General features: G+C 40.8%; 1 protein-coding gene across 1 annotated transcript in view; it reads right to left on the bottom strand.

Moving 5' to 3' along the window:
• LPGAT1 (lysophosphatidylglycerol acyltransferase 1) overlaps window positions 1-16,435 on the bottom strand; it is an 82,296-nt gene that overhangs the window by 16,569 nt on the left and 49,292 nt on the right. Inside the window, exon 6 of the mRNA XM_084828867.1 lies at window positions 4,549-4,675. Coding sequence (XP_084684993.1) covers window positions 4,549-4,675 — 127 coding nt within the window. The remainder of the gene's footprint in view (window positions 1-4,548; window positions 4,676-16,435) is intronic.

The raw sequence follows: 16,435 nt of genomic DNA, 5'->3' as shown, positions 1-16,435 counted from the left end.
AATTCCAGCTGAAGAAAAATAGAAGTTCAATTCAGGATTGGAATCAAATTAAACATGAACTCAAATCTAGACTAAAACTTCATTTTTCTTGAAAAAACCCGAACCAGTCTGACTACCTGGTTGTTTGTATTTTGCTAAGGTCTGTATTTTGTTCCTCCAGAGCTCCCTAGACTTTGCAGGACTTCGCAATAGTCTCTAAGATGTAAATGTGGACAACAAGAACCCGAAGCATCAAAATCAATAACCAGAGCTGGGGGGGGGGGGGTATTTCAAATTCCAAGGCACCTTGGCAACTGTGCCTCTGGAATTTTTCTAGCTCTAAATATGCTTTCTATTTAGCCAAATTTTATTCAAGACAAAGCCCAACAACAACAAAATGATGCTATCTGATGTGCAGATCTGTGGATGCTTCTAGGTGAGGTTCTTATAGTGCAATTGCCCTGCCTCATTGGCAGAAATTTAGGGAGGGGGGCAGATGACAACATCTTCCATTTGTAACCCAGCTGCATTTTCACACCACTTGTCTGTCTTTCTTCTTCCCCCCCAAAAATAAAAAATCAGTTAAGGAGGAGAAGACTGAATAGCTGCACAATGCCTTTTCATTGTTAGTACTAGGAAGCATCCTACCTCATTCATTCCTTTATTCATGTTAAGCATTGGTGTAGAAATTTGAGTCGAGATGTGGAAATCCAAGGTTTCATGCCTCCCACTGACTACCATGGGAAATCAAAACATGGCTATAACTTCTTTTCTGTTTTTCTGAGTTGGGTGAAATTTGCAGGTGTAGTCATTGCAAGGATTACACCTGCCAAATTTCAGAAAAATAGGTGCAGTGGATGTAGGGAATTGCCAATACCCTTTTTATTTCTTGGCAGAATTGGATGAAATTTGCATGGATAATTCAGGGGACTGAGCCTGCCAAGTTTTAAATGAATAGGTGCAGGGGTTTTTGTGCAAGAACAGCCTTTACATTTTGAGGGTATCCAAAAAAGTACACGCTTATCTCCCTATGTTCCTTGTGGACCATTCTTCTGAAACTGACAGAGAACATCCTTGTATTGGGGGGGAGTGATTTGCTTCCTCTTCCCCAGGGTTTTTTTTTTGCGCGGAGGGGGTCAATTTGTATGAAAATGGTGCACATCATAGATGTGTCTCCAAAATAAGGACAGGTGCACAATCCCATCCTTGCTCTCCCACAAAGCCCAATGATTGGAAACCGCCTAGTAAAACATGCCCTATGATTAGAAGGTGGACCTATCAGTTATTAAACCCACCCTCCCCCCCAATAAGCATTTAGAGAAAGCAAGATGCTATTTTTGGAGACACACTGCTTTTCAAAAGCTGAATTGCCAGCGAAGCCTCATGTAGGGTCCAGTTTCGATTCTGTTCACTTCAGAGGGAAGCCCCCTTCCCCTCAGGAAGTGCCAGAAATGGTCCAAAGGGGACCAATTTGGCTTGTGCTTTGGCTGAATTCAATATACATCACACGTGTGTGTGTGTCCATCCAATGCCTCCTATACTGAACTCCCAGTCTGGTTCCACGTATATACACCACTAATCCAAAAAACACACAGCATTAACATACAGTATGGCCCCACATCCTAACTACCAATTTCCTGCCTCAAAAAACACCATCTTCAGGAAAATTTGTATCAAGCAGGACGTTTCCATAGAGCCAGAATGGCAGCACATATGCTACAACAGGCATGGGCAGTCTTCAGGGCAGGGGAAACTCATCCCTTTGTACAGTTGCTATAATATCGAACCCTCTGTCTGGCTGGTTCTAGGCCACAAAGCATAGGATCGCTCATTTTATCTGTTTCCAAAATTCTCCACCCCCATCAACAACAAAAAAACAAGACTTCTTTACACGTTACTGTGATAAAATGGTGAGTTAGGGTAGTGGAGTTTTGTTGCCAGATTACAAAAACCTAAGTTACTGAATGCAAAATTTTCCACTCCAACTCTCAAGAATTTATGTTACTTATTTCACCAAACAATTTCCATTTCTATCGTTGCTGCCTCATTTAAGGATATGCAATGATGTTTTAGCCTCAAAAGGCCTGGAAGATATTGAAAAGTCAAGAAAGTAGCTGCTCTCCACTTTCATTAGTAACCCCTTTAATGTAAGTGCCTTTTGGCTTCTCTTATGTAAGGCTGCTGCACACTGGTCTTCCAGTTAAAGGCATGAAAAGACTAGCTAAGGTTAGCCTCCCAAAGGCAGTCTGAGGCAAAAATCATTGAAAATCTGATTTTGTTTGCCATTGCACCTTTTATTTGCCCTTCTCACTCTGTTATATTTTCATTACCTTTCATGGATTTCTAAGTGCTCCTGAAAGTATAATTCATTATGCTGAGAAGGTTTTTAGGTAACAGAACAAGCTATGGCTGTGTGTGCTATGTTTTATGCAACCCAGCTTCTCAAGGGGGACCCGGGAGATCTCTGAATATCCCTTTTTATCTTGGCATGTTCCCCACGACTTGTCATTCATACCTTGGGGGTAAAGCCAGCTTCCTCCTGAATTCACAAATGCAGTGACAAAGATGCATACCAGCAAACCAAATACATCGCTCTTACCCCTCCCCCCAATGCTTCAGGTGGGTGGTCTGCCTTTTTTGATGTTTAAATGTACTGCATATATGCATATTTCTGAACTGTCACCTTATTAACGAAAAGGAAAAAAGGGAAAAATTAAAGAACAAAACTGCTCTAGGGATTGGGGGAAGAAGCGATTCCTGATGGTATCACCAGCACCAGCTGGTATCCACTGCAAAGTTGCAGAACCCTTTTTTTCAGAGCTTGACCCTAGAAAGGTATGTTTGGATTGAACAATAAGGATACACTCAAGTTTATTTTTATAAAGAAAAGTGGGACATAAATTTCTAAATTAATTACATAAATAAAATAACACCACAGTTCTAAAAATGTTATGTATGTCTTCATACTCAACCCTTCTAAGCTTCTTATTTGATTAATGGTTGCTTGTAGCAGAATTAATATTTCTCTACATCCCTAGGCAAGGCATGAATATTCACTCCTATGCTATCTTCCTTTTGTTTCAAATATCATAGGCTCCGTCTTGATACTTTGGGCTAAGAAATGCAACTTGTGGCCTTAAGGCCAAATATTTGAGTGGCATCAACTTTACTATTCTTTCAGACCAAATTAAAACAATCCTTTAAAAAACATTTGATGGATAATTTGTTTTATATTGTTAATGCCTGGTTTGCATGTAACACTAAACCATGGTTTAGCGCTACAAGCACAAGGGGGAATGAGCCTGAGCAAAGCCTTGGGCTCACACATTCCCCCTACCCCTCTCCTTGTCCTGTGTGGTTGGGACTTTGCTAACATTTAGTTTCATTTTCGAAAATCCTGGTTTGTCATTACATATTGTGCTTTATCAGAAACTATGGTCAGTTTCTAAACAAGTCAATTTCAAACTGTTATTTCTGAAGCTATCCTATTTACCTAGCCTGGGTTTGTAACAACCCATAATCTCTGGTTTGTACATAATGGAAAGCCAGAAAAGTGGTATCTGAAACCCCCCCCCCCAAGGGGGGGGGCTTTTCTCAGGCTAATTCCAGCTCATGCATATAAGGCTAAATTATTGTTCAGTGTTACATGTTAACCAGCTCATTACTAAATTGTTTATGTTGTAAGCTGCATTGGGGATAATAGTGAAAAGGCAGGATTTTAAATAAAATAAAGAAAATATTCTCTTTTCCTCCCTCTCCCTCTGCACTTTCTCAAATTGGTTTGACTAGGACCAGAAGACAAAGCAGTAGAGAAGAGAACAAAGACACTATCTTAAATTGGTTTAGGCTAAGACCAGAAGGAGAAGGCAGTAGAGAAGACAACAAAGGGTGACCCTGCTTCTCTTGCACATATCTTTTCAGACAGCTGAACAGAGAAAGGGATTACTGGCCAAATTGGTAACAGATTACTCTGGAGAGGCAGGTTTGACCCACCGTCTTCTAGCCTGCATTCACAGACTCTCACAGAATCTGGCCAAGTCAAGAGAAGCCCACTGTTGACATTTTTTCCTTGGTATGAAGTCTATTATTTTACTTATTAATTACATTTCTAGTTCAAGACTCAGTGCAAAGCCTGAAAATTTGGTTTAAGATGCAAAACTGATGAGAGCTGTATTTGGGCTTTGCCTTGAGACTAGCCAGTTTCAGCCCCACTGCCAAGCATGATACTGAGAGCAACTGCAGTTCCACTCTCCAACACTACTGAACTCTTCTAAAAATTAAAACAAAAAGAAAACGTGCCATTGACTGGTAAGTGGAGGGGAGAGAAAGGGTGAAGAGCGAGAGATAATATGGCAGGGTGGAGAGAAAAATGGAGGAGGATGCCCAGGAGCGTGTGTGTGGGCCCCCAGAATACATCTTGCCCACGGCCCCCTCAACCCTGGCAGTTTTGAACTGTAAAGTAACCTAAAGATTTTATTTCAAGTCCGCCATATTCTTAGATAACATTGCAAGGACAATTTTTACAGGCCTTAATTTAAAATTATGTGAAGACAAAAATGCATTTCCTACCTGTAATGAACATGGGTAATCATTGGTCGCCTGTAGCCAAGAATCCAGGTCTGGATGTCTATGGGTTCAGCTTTGGGATACGCAATAGTGGTATCTATCACCCACTGAAGACCTTTTGATTTACTTTCTAAGAAAGGAGATTATAGAAGAAAAAAGAAGCAATAGGAACATTAAGACTTTCAATCACATACATTATATTTGTGTTCTAATATTACATTTCATTAATGCTAACTCATCTGATAATTGGTACAGTATGAGATGCAGAAGTACCACCATACTCCAAAATGCAGGCAGATATAGATTTCTTATTTCTCAAACTGGAAAATGAACAGAGAATTCCCTTAAGCTCCAAATCACCACCTATATAAATGACTATCCTTGATCAGAATTATACATACTTCTATTATCCAAATTCTGGATACCATCCAACCCCATCACACACAACCCTAAAATTCTAGAGTGTGTCCTCCACATAGCCCTAGGAAAACATAATTTAAGGTAATCATCACTGCTGCTTATTTTTTTAGAAGCTGTGTTCAAATACTTGGGATATTTTTTTCCTGGCTATATACATTAATAAGATTGTTCAAATATCTAACTTCAAGAGGCATTAATAACTGAGTATATCAAGTATGATTTAAAAAAATAATCAATGGACACTGAAGGAGCATCATTAAGTAGTTGGCATTCTGTCAAAAAGCAAGATGCGAATAAGTCAAGCATATAACTCAATGTTTAAATGCTTAAGTAAGTGTAATGTTCTGCATGGGAGTACTTTCTTCCTGGGCAAAGGGGCTGATATACTGCCTTAAAGTGCTTGCAACTTCTGGGCTCACCAGGTTTAGCACTCAAATCTGTTTACAATGCAAGGATCAACCCAGAAGCATATAAAGTACGATAAAAGAAGATATGAAGAGCTCTGTGGCACACTATTAATATATTTTGACCTCAGATTTAATGGTGTAGAGCCCCCCACTCTCATGCACTCAATTTCATGCGTTTAAAAGCATTCTTCATTACACTTCCTTTATACAGATGGACCTCTGTTCAGGATGCCTTTAGCACAAAGAATAGTAGCTATGTCTACAACTGCTTATATAGGCAAGCATTTTAAAACCAAATGGCTCATTTCTTAATGATTGTAGTATTTTAATGTACAGCCCATTTAAGTCAATGTTTCATTATTACCTATGTAGAAGATTTAAATTACAGGATAACTGGAGCTGTCCCCCACTCCCCTTACATACATACACACCAGGGTAGAAAATTAAACTATGTTTTCATGATAAATTCCAGGATAATAATGCTAAGATGGAAACCACATCAGCATCACTGCATATAAGAAATGAGGTCAAGTTCACAGACACAAGAACTGCACTACTTTATGCTAAATTAGTTTATGATGACAAAAGTACCATGACAAGGGCACAATTGAGATAAAGTTAAGCATGTCTGATGTCCACTCAAATTAATTGGATGTAAATGAGCTAAGGGCTCATTTATTTACAAGACTTATATGTTAACTCTCTGCCAAATCCCCCACAGCTGCTATTTGTGTTGTTTGCAGTAAACAGTACCTTCAGGAGCAAACAACTGGGGAGGGGGAATTTCCAGCAGGAAACCAGGATGGCGCATCAATATCGATTGGGAGCACTTTCCAGATTAGAGCCCGCACCTGCTTTTTCTTAAAAATAAAGCATGCTTTTAAAAAAGCATGTTTATCGTAACATGTAGTTTGACTTTAAGTTAGCCTTCTCCAAACTGGTGCTCGCCAGATGTTTTGGACCAGAACTTCAAGCATTCCTGGCCATTGGCCATGCTATCTGGGGCTGATGGGAGTTGAAGTCGAAAACATCTGGAGGGCACGTTGGGGAAGGCAGCGTTAAGCTCTACACAGAGCAAACCCACACCCCACTTGTTTTCTTGGCTCACAGTCACCACCCCCTTAACTATCCTTTGCCTGTCCACTTCTTTCCAATAATACACATCTTCTCCTGTTCCTAGGTTATATGTGAGGTTTTGCTCCTAACCTTTCTCTTTGGCTCATCCTTTCTTCAATTCCATGTCTCCACCATCCATTGTTTCCTCCTTGCATTTCAACCTCCCATTTCTTTTGTGCCACCTTCTTCAACCATGATGTATCCAGGCTAATCCCCCTAGCACTCCATCTTCATCATCCTACACTGTTTCCCTCAATATACAGCTGCTCCTGATATTAAGCAAAGGATAGACAGTTCACTATTTCTGTCCATATTACTTTTACATGTGTTTACCCATAAGTCCTTTTCATTCTGCTTCCACATTGATCTTCAATTCTTATTTTTCAAATCTGCATGAAAATTCACATTTAAATATGTTTAAATGTATTTTCTTACACCCATATATCTAAACGTAGTTTCTCTCAAAACTATGCACATATTTTGTTACGTTGTTTGAGCTGAGAACGGTGTTGCAATATTCGGACAAGTGCTAAATCCAATGAGTATCTAAATTCCAATCTGCACATTAGTCTGGGAGGTGCAGTTTAAGCTGATTTGTATCAAAATTCACAAAGACTGAATCCCTCAACCTTCCCTGCCTTCAGCATTGTGAATTCTGACAACTCCCCTTCTGTCATAGAAACTGTGCTACAAACATTCTGCTAGCTTTGTTCCCTGAGCAGTTGATATGTTCATTAACACTTTGTGCCATAACATGAGCTCAGGTAGTACGTTTCAAATGCTTCACTGCTTTAAGTGTAATACAGTACGGATACACACACACTGAAAATTTGGGTGGATGAAAAGCACATTCACAAGGTCAGTTTATAATACAATACCTTAAAACTGCTTTTAATGCCTTCCTTAGCCACAAGTAATACAAGTTCACTCATTCTTACACTTCAGTACATATATATTATTTGCTTTAACCTAAATCTTTCCCATTTTTGTTTAACAGTTTCAGAAGCTCTTTAAAATTGAACAGCAAGATTTAAAAAAAATATATATATTACATGAAATGAGAAAAGAAAGTGGTTAAAACTGCCCCTGCCATTACAAGCAAGTAGCTTCCCACATGGCTTGGTTCCACGTCACAAGGATGGGTAGGTATTTGGAAATATAAGCACTGTTTCTAAGCATCAATTGTATTACTCACAGATACTATAATTCTTATCTTGAAAGAAATACAGTATGCAGGAAAAATTACCATCATCTACCTGGCTTGGCTCCCAGCAGCAGCAATCACCATAGCTCCAGGAGATGCCAGGGCTATTGCAAAACATTTTAAAAAGCATTAGTAGACACATTAAGGTCTTTTCATAAGAAGTGGTTTTGAGAAAAGGGTTAAAAGAGTGGTGGGAAGTAGGTTTGATGGGTAGGTGGGAGAAACAGTTCCAGGTAAAAGGAACTGGGTAGTAGAAAAAAAACAGCAGGTATCAATCTTGGCTGAAAAGCAGGGTATATTTACAGTAAATAAATAAGGGCAGAAATGGAAACAAAGAGGGCCTGTCAGGAAGAGAAACATTGTGATTTGTTCCATGGAGTAGTAGTAAATCAGGGTGCAGTCCTATGGCACTGCCTGTAAACCTCTGAATTCCAAGCCTTATGGGCATCCTATGCAAAGCAGGATGGGCGGCTGAGGCGATCTTTGTCTCCTGCCTCCTAGCTAAGCAGAGCAGAGGAAGCTGCTCCAGCTGGTCTAGGGGCTATAGAAGCAAGCAAGCTCCCAGAGAGAGAGAGAGAGAGAGAGAGAGAGAGAGAGATCAGAGCAAGCAAACAGGGAGAGCAAACAGGAGATTGGCAGGGGAGTTCGGCAGGGGAGGTGTCTAACAATAAATAAATAAATAACAAATTTTGTTTTCAATTTCTTGTCTTGTAACACACACTTCCATACCAGTGGGACTCTGATGTTAACCTCCAGTGAATAGAGGACAAAGCACAGGCTATCCTAGTTCCATCAAAAAACTAGAAACATAAAGGGAATAGAGACTATGTAAGGAAAAGACTCTCCAGTGGTGGTGACCTGCAAGGTGTGTGCAATGTTTGTTTTCTTGCCTGATCTGAACATGGCCTACATGTGCAACAAGTGCAAGTTGATCATGCTTTTGGGGGAAAAAAATTGAGGACTGGAGTGGCGAGTATCGACCTTCCAGGGAATAAGAGAAGACGAAGAGTTCTTGGACAGAACGATGGAACTACAGTAGCAAAGCAAACTACAGAAGCTAGAAGAGCAACAGCAAGCTGAGGCAATAAAGGAAAATGCTGAGGCGAGGAAAAACGAAGTAGAGGATACTCCTTGGAAAAGGGTGACAGGAGCAGAATCTGCACCACTGGAAGCAGTGGAAGTATGGAACCGTTTTCAGGTACTTGAGGACAAGACTGGAGGACAGCCTGCAGAGAAAGAATTACGGGGGACCCTGCATGAGAGCGAGCAAGAGGCTGAAGGTCTGTCAAGCAGAGGTGATGAAACTAAGGCCTACAACAACAAGAAGAGAAGAGTAGTAGTTGTGGGAGACTCCTTGCTGCATGGGAGTGAAACCCAAGTATGTTGTGAAGACCCGTGGACCCGCCAGGTATGCTGTCTCCCAGGAGGAGCAATTACAGATGTGACTGAAGGGTTGTCTGCACTCATAAAGCCCACTGACAGGTATCCCTTTCTTCTCATCCATGTGGGAACAAATGATACCACCAAGCGGAGCTACGAAGAAATCACATCAAATTTTGAAGCTTTGGGAAGGAAACTCAAGAACTTTGGGGCCCAGATAGTTTTCTCATATTCCCAGATAGTCCAGTAGTTAGAAGAGGGATAGAAAGGGAAAGAAAAATACTCCGGGTGAATGACTGGCTACGAAGGTGGTGCTGACGCGAGAGATTTGGATTCTGGGATCACAAGCTACACTTCCTGGAAGATGGACTGTTGGCAAGGGACGGGTTGCATCTCACAAGGGCTGGGAAGAATGTGTTTGGCCACAGCATGAAGAACTTCATCAAGAGGGCTTTAAACTGAATCCTACGGAGGAGGGAGACATAACGTTGGGGGTAACAGTGGATGAAAGCTCATGCGCTACAACGGACACAACAACGGCTCTAATAGCACCCAATAACAGTCTTCAAAAACATGTAGGGAGAAAGCCAGACTATAAAGCACATGGTTTTCAGTGTCTATATACTAATGCCCAGAGTATGGGAAACAAACAGAACAAACTTGAACTCTTAATACAGGAGGGAAATTATGACGTGATAGGTGTAACTGAAACTTGGTGGGATGACTCCCATGACTGGAATACAGCAATTGAAGGATATAACTTGTTCAGAAAGAACAGAGGGAACAGAAAGGGAGGTGGAGTTGCACTATATGTTAAAAGTACATATCTCTGAACAGAAATACAGGAGGATGAGCTTGGTGGCCCCATCGAGAGCATCTGGGTTAAAATAAATGGAGCAAAGAATAAAAGGAACGTGGTGGTCAGAGTCTACTACCGACCACCCAATCAAGGAAAAGATGAGGATGGAACTTTTGAAAAGCAAATTGCCAATGTTTCAGGGAAGCAAGATGTAGTAGTAATGGGGGACTTCATTTTCCCTGATATTTGTTGGGAGACAAATTCTGCAAAACATGGCCCCTCCAAGAGATTCCTGACTTGTGTGTCAGATAACTTTCTCCTACAGAAAGTGGAGGAAGGAACTAGAGGATTGGCTATCCTTGACTTGATCCTAACCAACAGAGATGACTTAGTGGATAAAGTAGCAGTTACAGGAACTCTGGGAAAGTGACCATGTTGTACTTGAGTTCTTGGTTCTAAAGGAACCAAAAGCCGAGGGTAGCCAAACACGTACCCTGGATTTTAGGAAAGCCAATTTTAATAAACTCAGAACAATGATAAGTATGGTCCCATGGCAAGCAACTCTAATGAGAGAAAGAGTCCAAGATGGGTGGGAGTTTTTAAAAAAGGAAATTCTCAAGGCACAATTATACGAAAAAAACATGGAAGACAACGGAAGAAGCCAATGTAGCTTCACAAAAAGCTTAGAGATGACCTGAAAACAAAAAAGCACACATGTAGGAAGTGGAAGGAAGGCCAAGCTACAAAGGAAGAGTACAGGCAGGTAGCACAGAATTGCACGGATGGCGTCAGGAAGGCTAAAGCTGAGAATGAGCTGAAGTTAGCGAGGGATGCTAAAAGCAACAAAAAGGTTTTCTTCAGATACGTGCATAGTAAAAGACAGAGGAAAGAAATGGTGGTTCAGCTATTAAATAAGGATGGCAAAATGATAACAGATGACAAACAAGAGGCAGAAATGCTCAATTCCTGCTTCAGCTCAGTCTTCGCCCAAAAGAGAGTCTATGACCCCACCACCACCGGCAAATGCGAAGTACAGGCTGAAGGGGTAGGATTGCAGCTTGAGATTGATAGGCATATGGTCAAGGAACACCTAATTACTTTGAATGACTTCAAATCTCCAGGGCTAGATGAACTGCATCCTAGAGTAATAAAGGAACTGGCAGAAGAACTCTCAGAACCATTGTCTATTCTCTTTGATAAATCATGGGGGACGGATGAAGTGCCAGATGACTGCAGGAGGGCTAATGCTGTCCCTATCTTCAAAAAGGGCAAAAAGGAGGAACCTGGGAACTACAGACCAGTCAGTCTGACATCAATCCCTGGGAAAATTCTGGAGCAGATGATAAAGCTATCCATCTGTAAACACCGTGAAAACAATGCAGTGATTATGTGAAGCCAACATGGATTTGTCAAGGACAAATCCTGACAGATTAATCTGATCTCATTTTTGGATCAGGTAACCTCCCTTGTGGACTGTGGGAATGCTGTGGACATAATATATCTCGACTTCAGCAAAGCTTTTGAGAAAGTGCCCCATTATATTCTGATGAGCAAACTAGCTCAAAGTGGGCTAGATGAAACAATGATCCGGTGGATCCACAGTTGGCTACAGAATCGGACTCCAAGAGTGCTTATCAATGGGACCTTCTCAAACTGGGGAGAGGTAATGAGCGGGGTACCGCAGGGCTCAGTCCTGGGCCCAGTGCTCTTCAACATTTCTATTAATGACTTGGATGAGGGGATGCAGGGAATGCTGATCAAATTTGCAGATGACACAAAATTGGGAGGGATAGCAAATACCTTGGAAGACAGAAACAACATTCAAAGTGATCTGGATAGACTGGAGCGCTGGGCAGAAAACAGAATGAAATTTAATAGGGATAAATGCCAAGTTCTGCACCTAGGAAAAAGAAACCACATGCACAGTTACAAGATGGGGGATACTTGGCTCAACAATACTACAAGCGAGAAGGATCTTGGAATTGTTGTCGATCACAAGCTGAATATGAGTCAACAATGTGATGTGGCTGCAAAAAAGGCAAATGCTATTTTGGGCTGCATTAACAGAAGTATAGCTTCCAAATCATGTGAAGTACTAGTTCCCCCCTAGTCAGCACCGATTAGGCCTCATCTGGAGTACTGTGTCCAGTTCTGGGTGCCACACGTTAAGAAGGATGCAGACAAACTGGAGAGGGTTCAGAGGAGGGCAACAAAGATGATCAGGGGACTGAGAAGACTGAGGGGAGATATGATAGCGCTCTTCAAGTACTTGAAAGGTTGCCACAGAAAGGAAGGGCAGGATCTCTTCTCGATCATCCCAAAGTGCAGGACACGGAATAATGGGCTCAAGTTCCAGGAAGCCAGATTCCGGCTGAACATGAGGAAAAACTTCCTATTAGAGTAATACGACAATGGAACCAACTACCTAGGGAGGTGGTGGGCTCTCCCACACTGGAGGCATTCAAGACGAGGCTGGGCAGCCACCTGTCAGGGATGCTTTGACCTGGATTCTTGCATTGAGCAGGGGGTTGGATTTGATGGTCTTATAGGCCCCTTCCAACCCTACTGTTCTATGATTCTATGATTTTGGCTAGATGGGCTCTTTCTTTCTAGAAAAGGCTATCAATGGCTACTAGTCTTGATGGCCTTGTGCTACCTCCAGTACCAGAGGCAGTGAACCTATGTACACCAGTTGCTGGGGAACACAGGTGGGAAAGTGCTGTTGTGCTCATGCCCTGCTTGTGGCTTCCTGGTTGACAGCTGGTTGGCCATCGTGTCAACAGAATGCTGGACTAGATGGTCTGATCCAGCATGGCTCTTCTTATGTTCTTATGAATTCACTGGGAAAAGATGAAGGAGGCAAAAACAAAAGATAATCTCCCTCCACTCTCTGCGTTACCCGGGGTGACTCCAAAAACACTAGTCTGGGGAATCATAGGAGTGGTAAAGACCATTACTAGGGGAGCAAGGAGAGCCAATGTGGTGTAGTGGTGAAAGTGTTGGACTGGGAGCCAGGAGATCTGGGTTCTAGTCCCCACTCGGCCATGGAAGCTCCCTGGGTGACTTTGGGCCAGTCACAGACTCTCAGCCCAGCCCACCTCACAGGGTTGTTGCTGTGAGGATAAAATGGAGAGGAGGAGGATCATGTAAGCTACCTTGGGTTCTTTGCAAGAGGAAAAAAGAAAAAAATAATACATAAACAAGGATTCTTCTATGCACAATAAATACAAACACACTGTGACTAAAAGTGGAGGAAGCAAATGGGGTCGAGCAGGAAATATTTTGGGAGAGCACCCCGGTACCCATTTGTGTTATTTATTATATCTAAATGCAGCTCTCTTCCGGGGAGATCAGGGTGACATACATGGGAGTTATCCCATTTTATCATCAAACTACCATGTGAGGTAGCTTAGGCTATCAGAGTGACTGGGTAATGGGCACACAGCAAACTTCAGGACTGAGTGGGGATATGTGTGCCTCTCCCCAGTCTGTGTCTGGCACACTACCCAGATGCCAAACTGGTTCTCAGTGGGTATTACACCCACTTTTCAGACAGATGTGCCAGGGTAAATACTGGAGAGCAGAGACTTAACATTTCTGAAAGAATCTCAGTGAAGTTACCTGAAGAAATACAATTTTGTAAATACTTCAGAGATTGCACCTAAAAAGATTTTTAGTCTTCAGTGCTGCTCCTCTTGAGAATACTCTTAGCCTTTGCTTCCTCTGAAAGCAAGTAAATTAGCCCACAGAGACTTGAATGGAAACTCTGCAGACTATAAGATGTATATATCTATTACTCTGTACAGGCTCTTCCTTCCCTGTGGGTCTCTTGCAGTCAGGGGCTGCCAAGTGCAATAGCTTGGCCTACTGGTTCTGAATGTACTCTTTAGCATGGCTTCTTTCATCTAGTGCCAATACCAATTCTGATGTCTATCAAAGTAATCAAAGAATGAGAAAAGGAAGGGATTTCTTTTAGTGATACTAGCCATTCAAGTATAACATTTCGAGCTATACAACTTCTATGCAGGGACCAAGGAGTAAATGAAAAAAATACATTCCCCTTCAGAAATTTAACACCAGAAATAAGACATCTCTGTATCACCAGTATCATTTGAGTATCACAGAACCTTTGGAAGGTGGAACAGGAAAAGTGCAGTAGTTATTAAATACAACGGAAATGTTGCTTTGCTCCCTGAGGCTGAGTTGTCACTTACAGGATAAATTACATGTTATCTAATATGTTTGATTCAACATCGTGGAGTGAACACTGAAGTGACAAAAATGACTTGTGAGCTTCCTAGAAGCAAATGACCAAAAAGCAGTCTATAAATATTTTAATAACATTAATAAAATGGCTGGCCAATGTTGGACTAGGTAGATTCTTGACCTAACCCAGCAGGATTGCTCATAGGTTCTTAAATTGCTCCCTCCTATGAATATCCAGCCTGATTAACAGATTTCAAAACTTGGGAGATGGGGGAACTGGTCAAAGTAAAAGGCATGGTGTCAAGAAATCAATTTTTTTGTGTTCTAGCTGCCTGTAAAAACTCTATTTCATGAAGATGGGCCTGCATGCACTCATTAAGCCACCTGCATGTGTTATTTCATGCTGTTCTGGTTGGCTACTGCTACCCTGTGTCTTCATCTGGTTTCATTTTGTCTCTGCCTTGCTTTTGGCTTGTGACTCTCAATATCACAGTTTAGACCCTGTCCTATTTGAAGACCTGTGCTTAGGTATGTATAGCCAGGTTCAGGTTGGTCCCCGCCGCCCCCAAGTAATGTTTCCAAAGACTGCTCTGTCTTGTTGTGTGTTATCTCTTTTCTCCTTCCACTTTGTAAATAAACTTACTACCTATCATAATTGAAAGTGTGTGCTTTATTCCAATTAAGCCTTAGTACGAAGTCCAGAGTTTTCCTCTTGGTTATTGCTACCATTTAAGGTTTCAAGTCTAGGACTTTGAGCGAGGGTGCTGGCTTGGGCCCTTATTTCTAAATCCTAGGGGTACCCTGTAAGGTCTGAGAGTCTCCTGGCTCAGGCTGAGGTGGACGTAAGTGTTGGTGGCAGTCTACTTTGGTAACTGTTTCTCCCTGCCTACACGGCTGGGAGCTAGAACAACCCCCTCCCTCCTTTCACACACGGTACCATTTTGCTCTTTGTTTCTTGTTTTGTGTAACCCATGCTAAGACTAAACACTTAAAAGCACACAGTGTAGGCTGTGTATGATTTGAACTAGGACAGGATTTGTTGATTATATGCATCTTGACACATGAGAAAAAAACAACCCCAATCTAAGATGAGGAGCATATTTACCCTTCCACATAAACCAAACAAGACATCACTTCAGATGTGGTGTAATGAAAATTACAAAAGTTTTTTTTCAGAGCACTTGCAGGCAATGAATAAACATAAAATTAATGTATATAAATGTATCTGTAGATTATTCAATATTTATCAATAAAAGCCAGAAATACTTAACATTAAACCCCAATTTATAGTGAAATTTGATTTCAAAAAGAAATCACAGTATGAACAAACAAATAACCGAGCATATTTTACCTAGGTCTACATTTTAGAACACACTGCTGTAGCAAGTTGCTGCTATCTATGGACCAAAATAAGTAATGCAGTTGTTTTGTTTTGTTTTTTTAATATATTTTTATTTATTTAATCTTTATAAACACTACCAAAATTACCAACAACCTACTCAATACTTCAATTCTCATCCATACAATATTTTTGTTAGGACATCATAATAACAGAAAGAGAAGAAAGAAAGGAAAAAAGAAAGGAGAGGAAGAAAGGAAGTCAAGAAAAACGAAACAAGTTCTTTCCCCCTCCCTCCCTCTCCACCCCTTAAGCATTATAAACTCCAACATCTCCCAACCTCCAATGGTACTATTTAAAAAAACTATATTATACAATCTTACAATTTAGTAAAACAATCTTTTATATCAACGCAACAGTTCTACACTTCATTCTCAAAAGCCTGAATATTAGTAATAATAATAATAATAATAATAATAATGAGAGAATATAGTATTTTATAATAATAAAACTCAAGATGAATCTTCAACAATCAATAATATTTTATACTGCATATTTTGTCTATTTTAAAATATAAAATAGAACATAAAGAGAAAGAGAGAAAAATAATAATAAAAAGAAAATACATAAAGGTAAAGAAATATGTATAAAATCATTTCTTCTGAGTTAGCCTAGATCATGAAAGCTACACACAAGCAGTTAACAGTAGTTGTTTAGAAATTCAATTTCATGGAATTGTGACAGAGTCCTCATGCATTTTAACATTCAACCAAGCCTCTGCCATTTCATGATTCGTAAACTTCTTCATCTGGTTTTCAGACACAATACGAAGTGTAGCAGGATATTTTAAGTAATATTGTAAGTTAATTTGTTTTGCCAGATTCTTTGCTTTGATAAACTGCCTTCTTTCATTCGACACTTCGTTGATGTAATCTGGGAACAGCATAATTTTATCCTGTTTCCAGGAAAGACTTCCAGCTTGTTTTGCCAGATTCAGGATATAACACTTTGAGGAGACT

Source organism: Heloderma suspectum, chromosome 1 (genome assembly GCF_057233095.1).
Source record: "Heloderma suspectum isolate Gila_16-S chromosome 1, 16-S_ref, whole genome shotgun sequence".
Classification (NCBI taxonomy): domain Eukaryota; kingdom Metazoa; phylum Chordata; class Lepidosauria; order Squamata; family Helodermatidae; genus Heloderma; species Heloderma suspectum.
The sequence above is the reverse complement of the archived record's forward strand: the minus strand, read 5'-3'. Positions and strand labels throughout refer to the sequence as shown.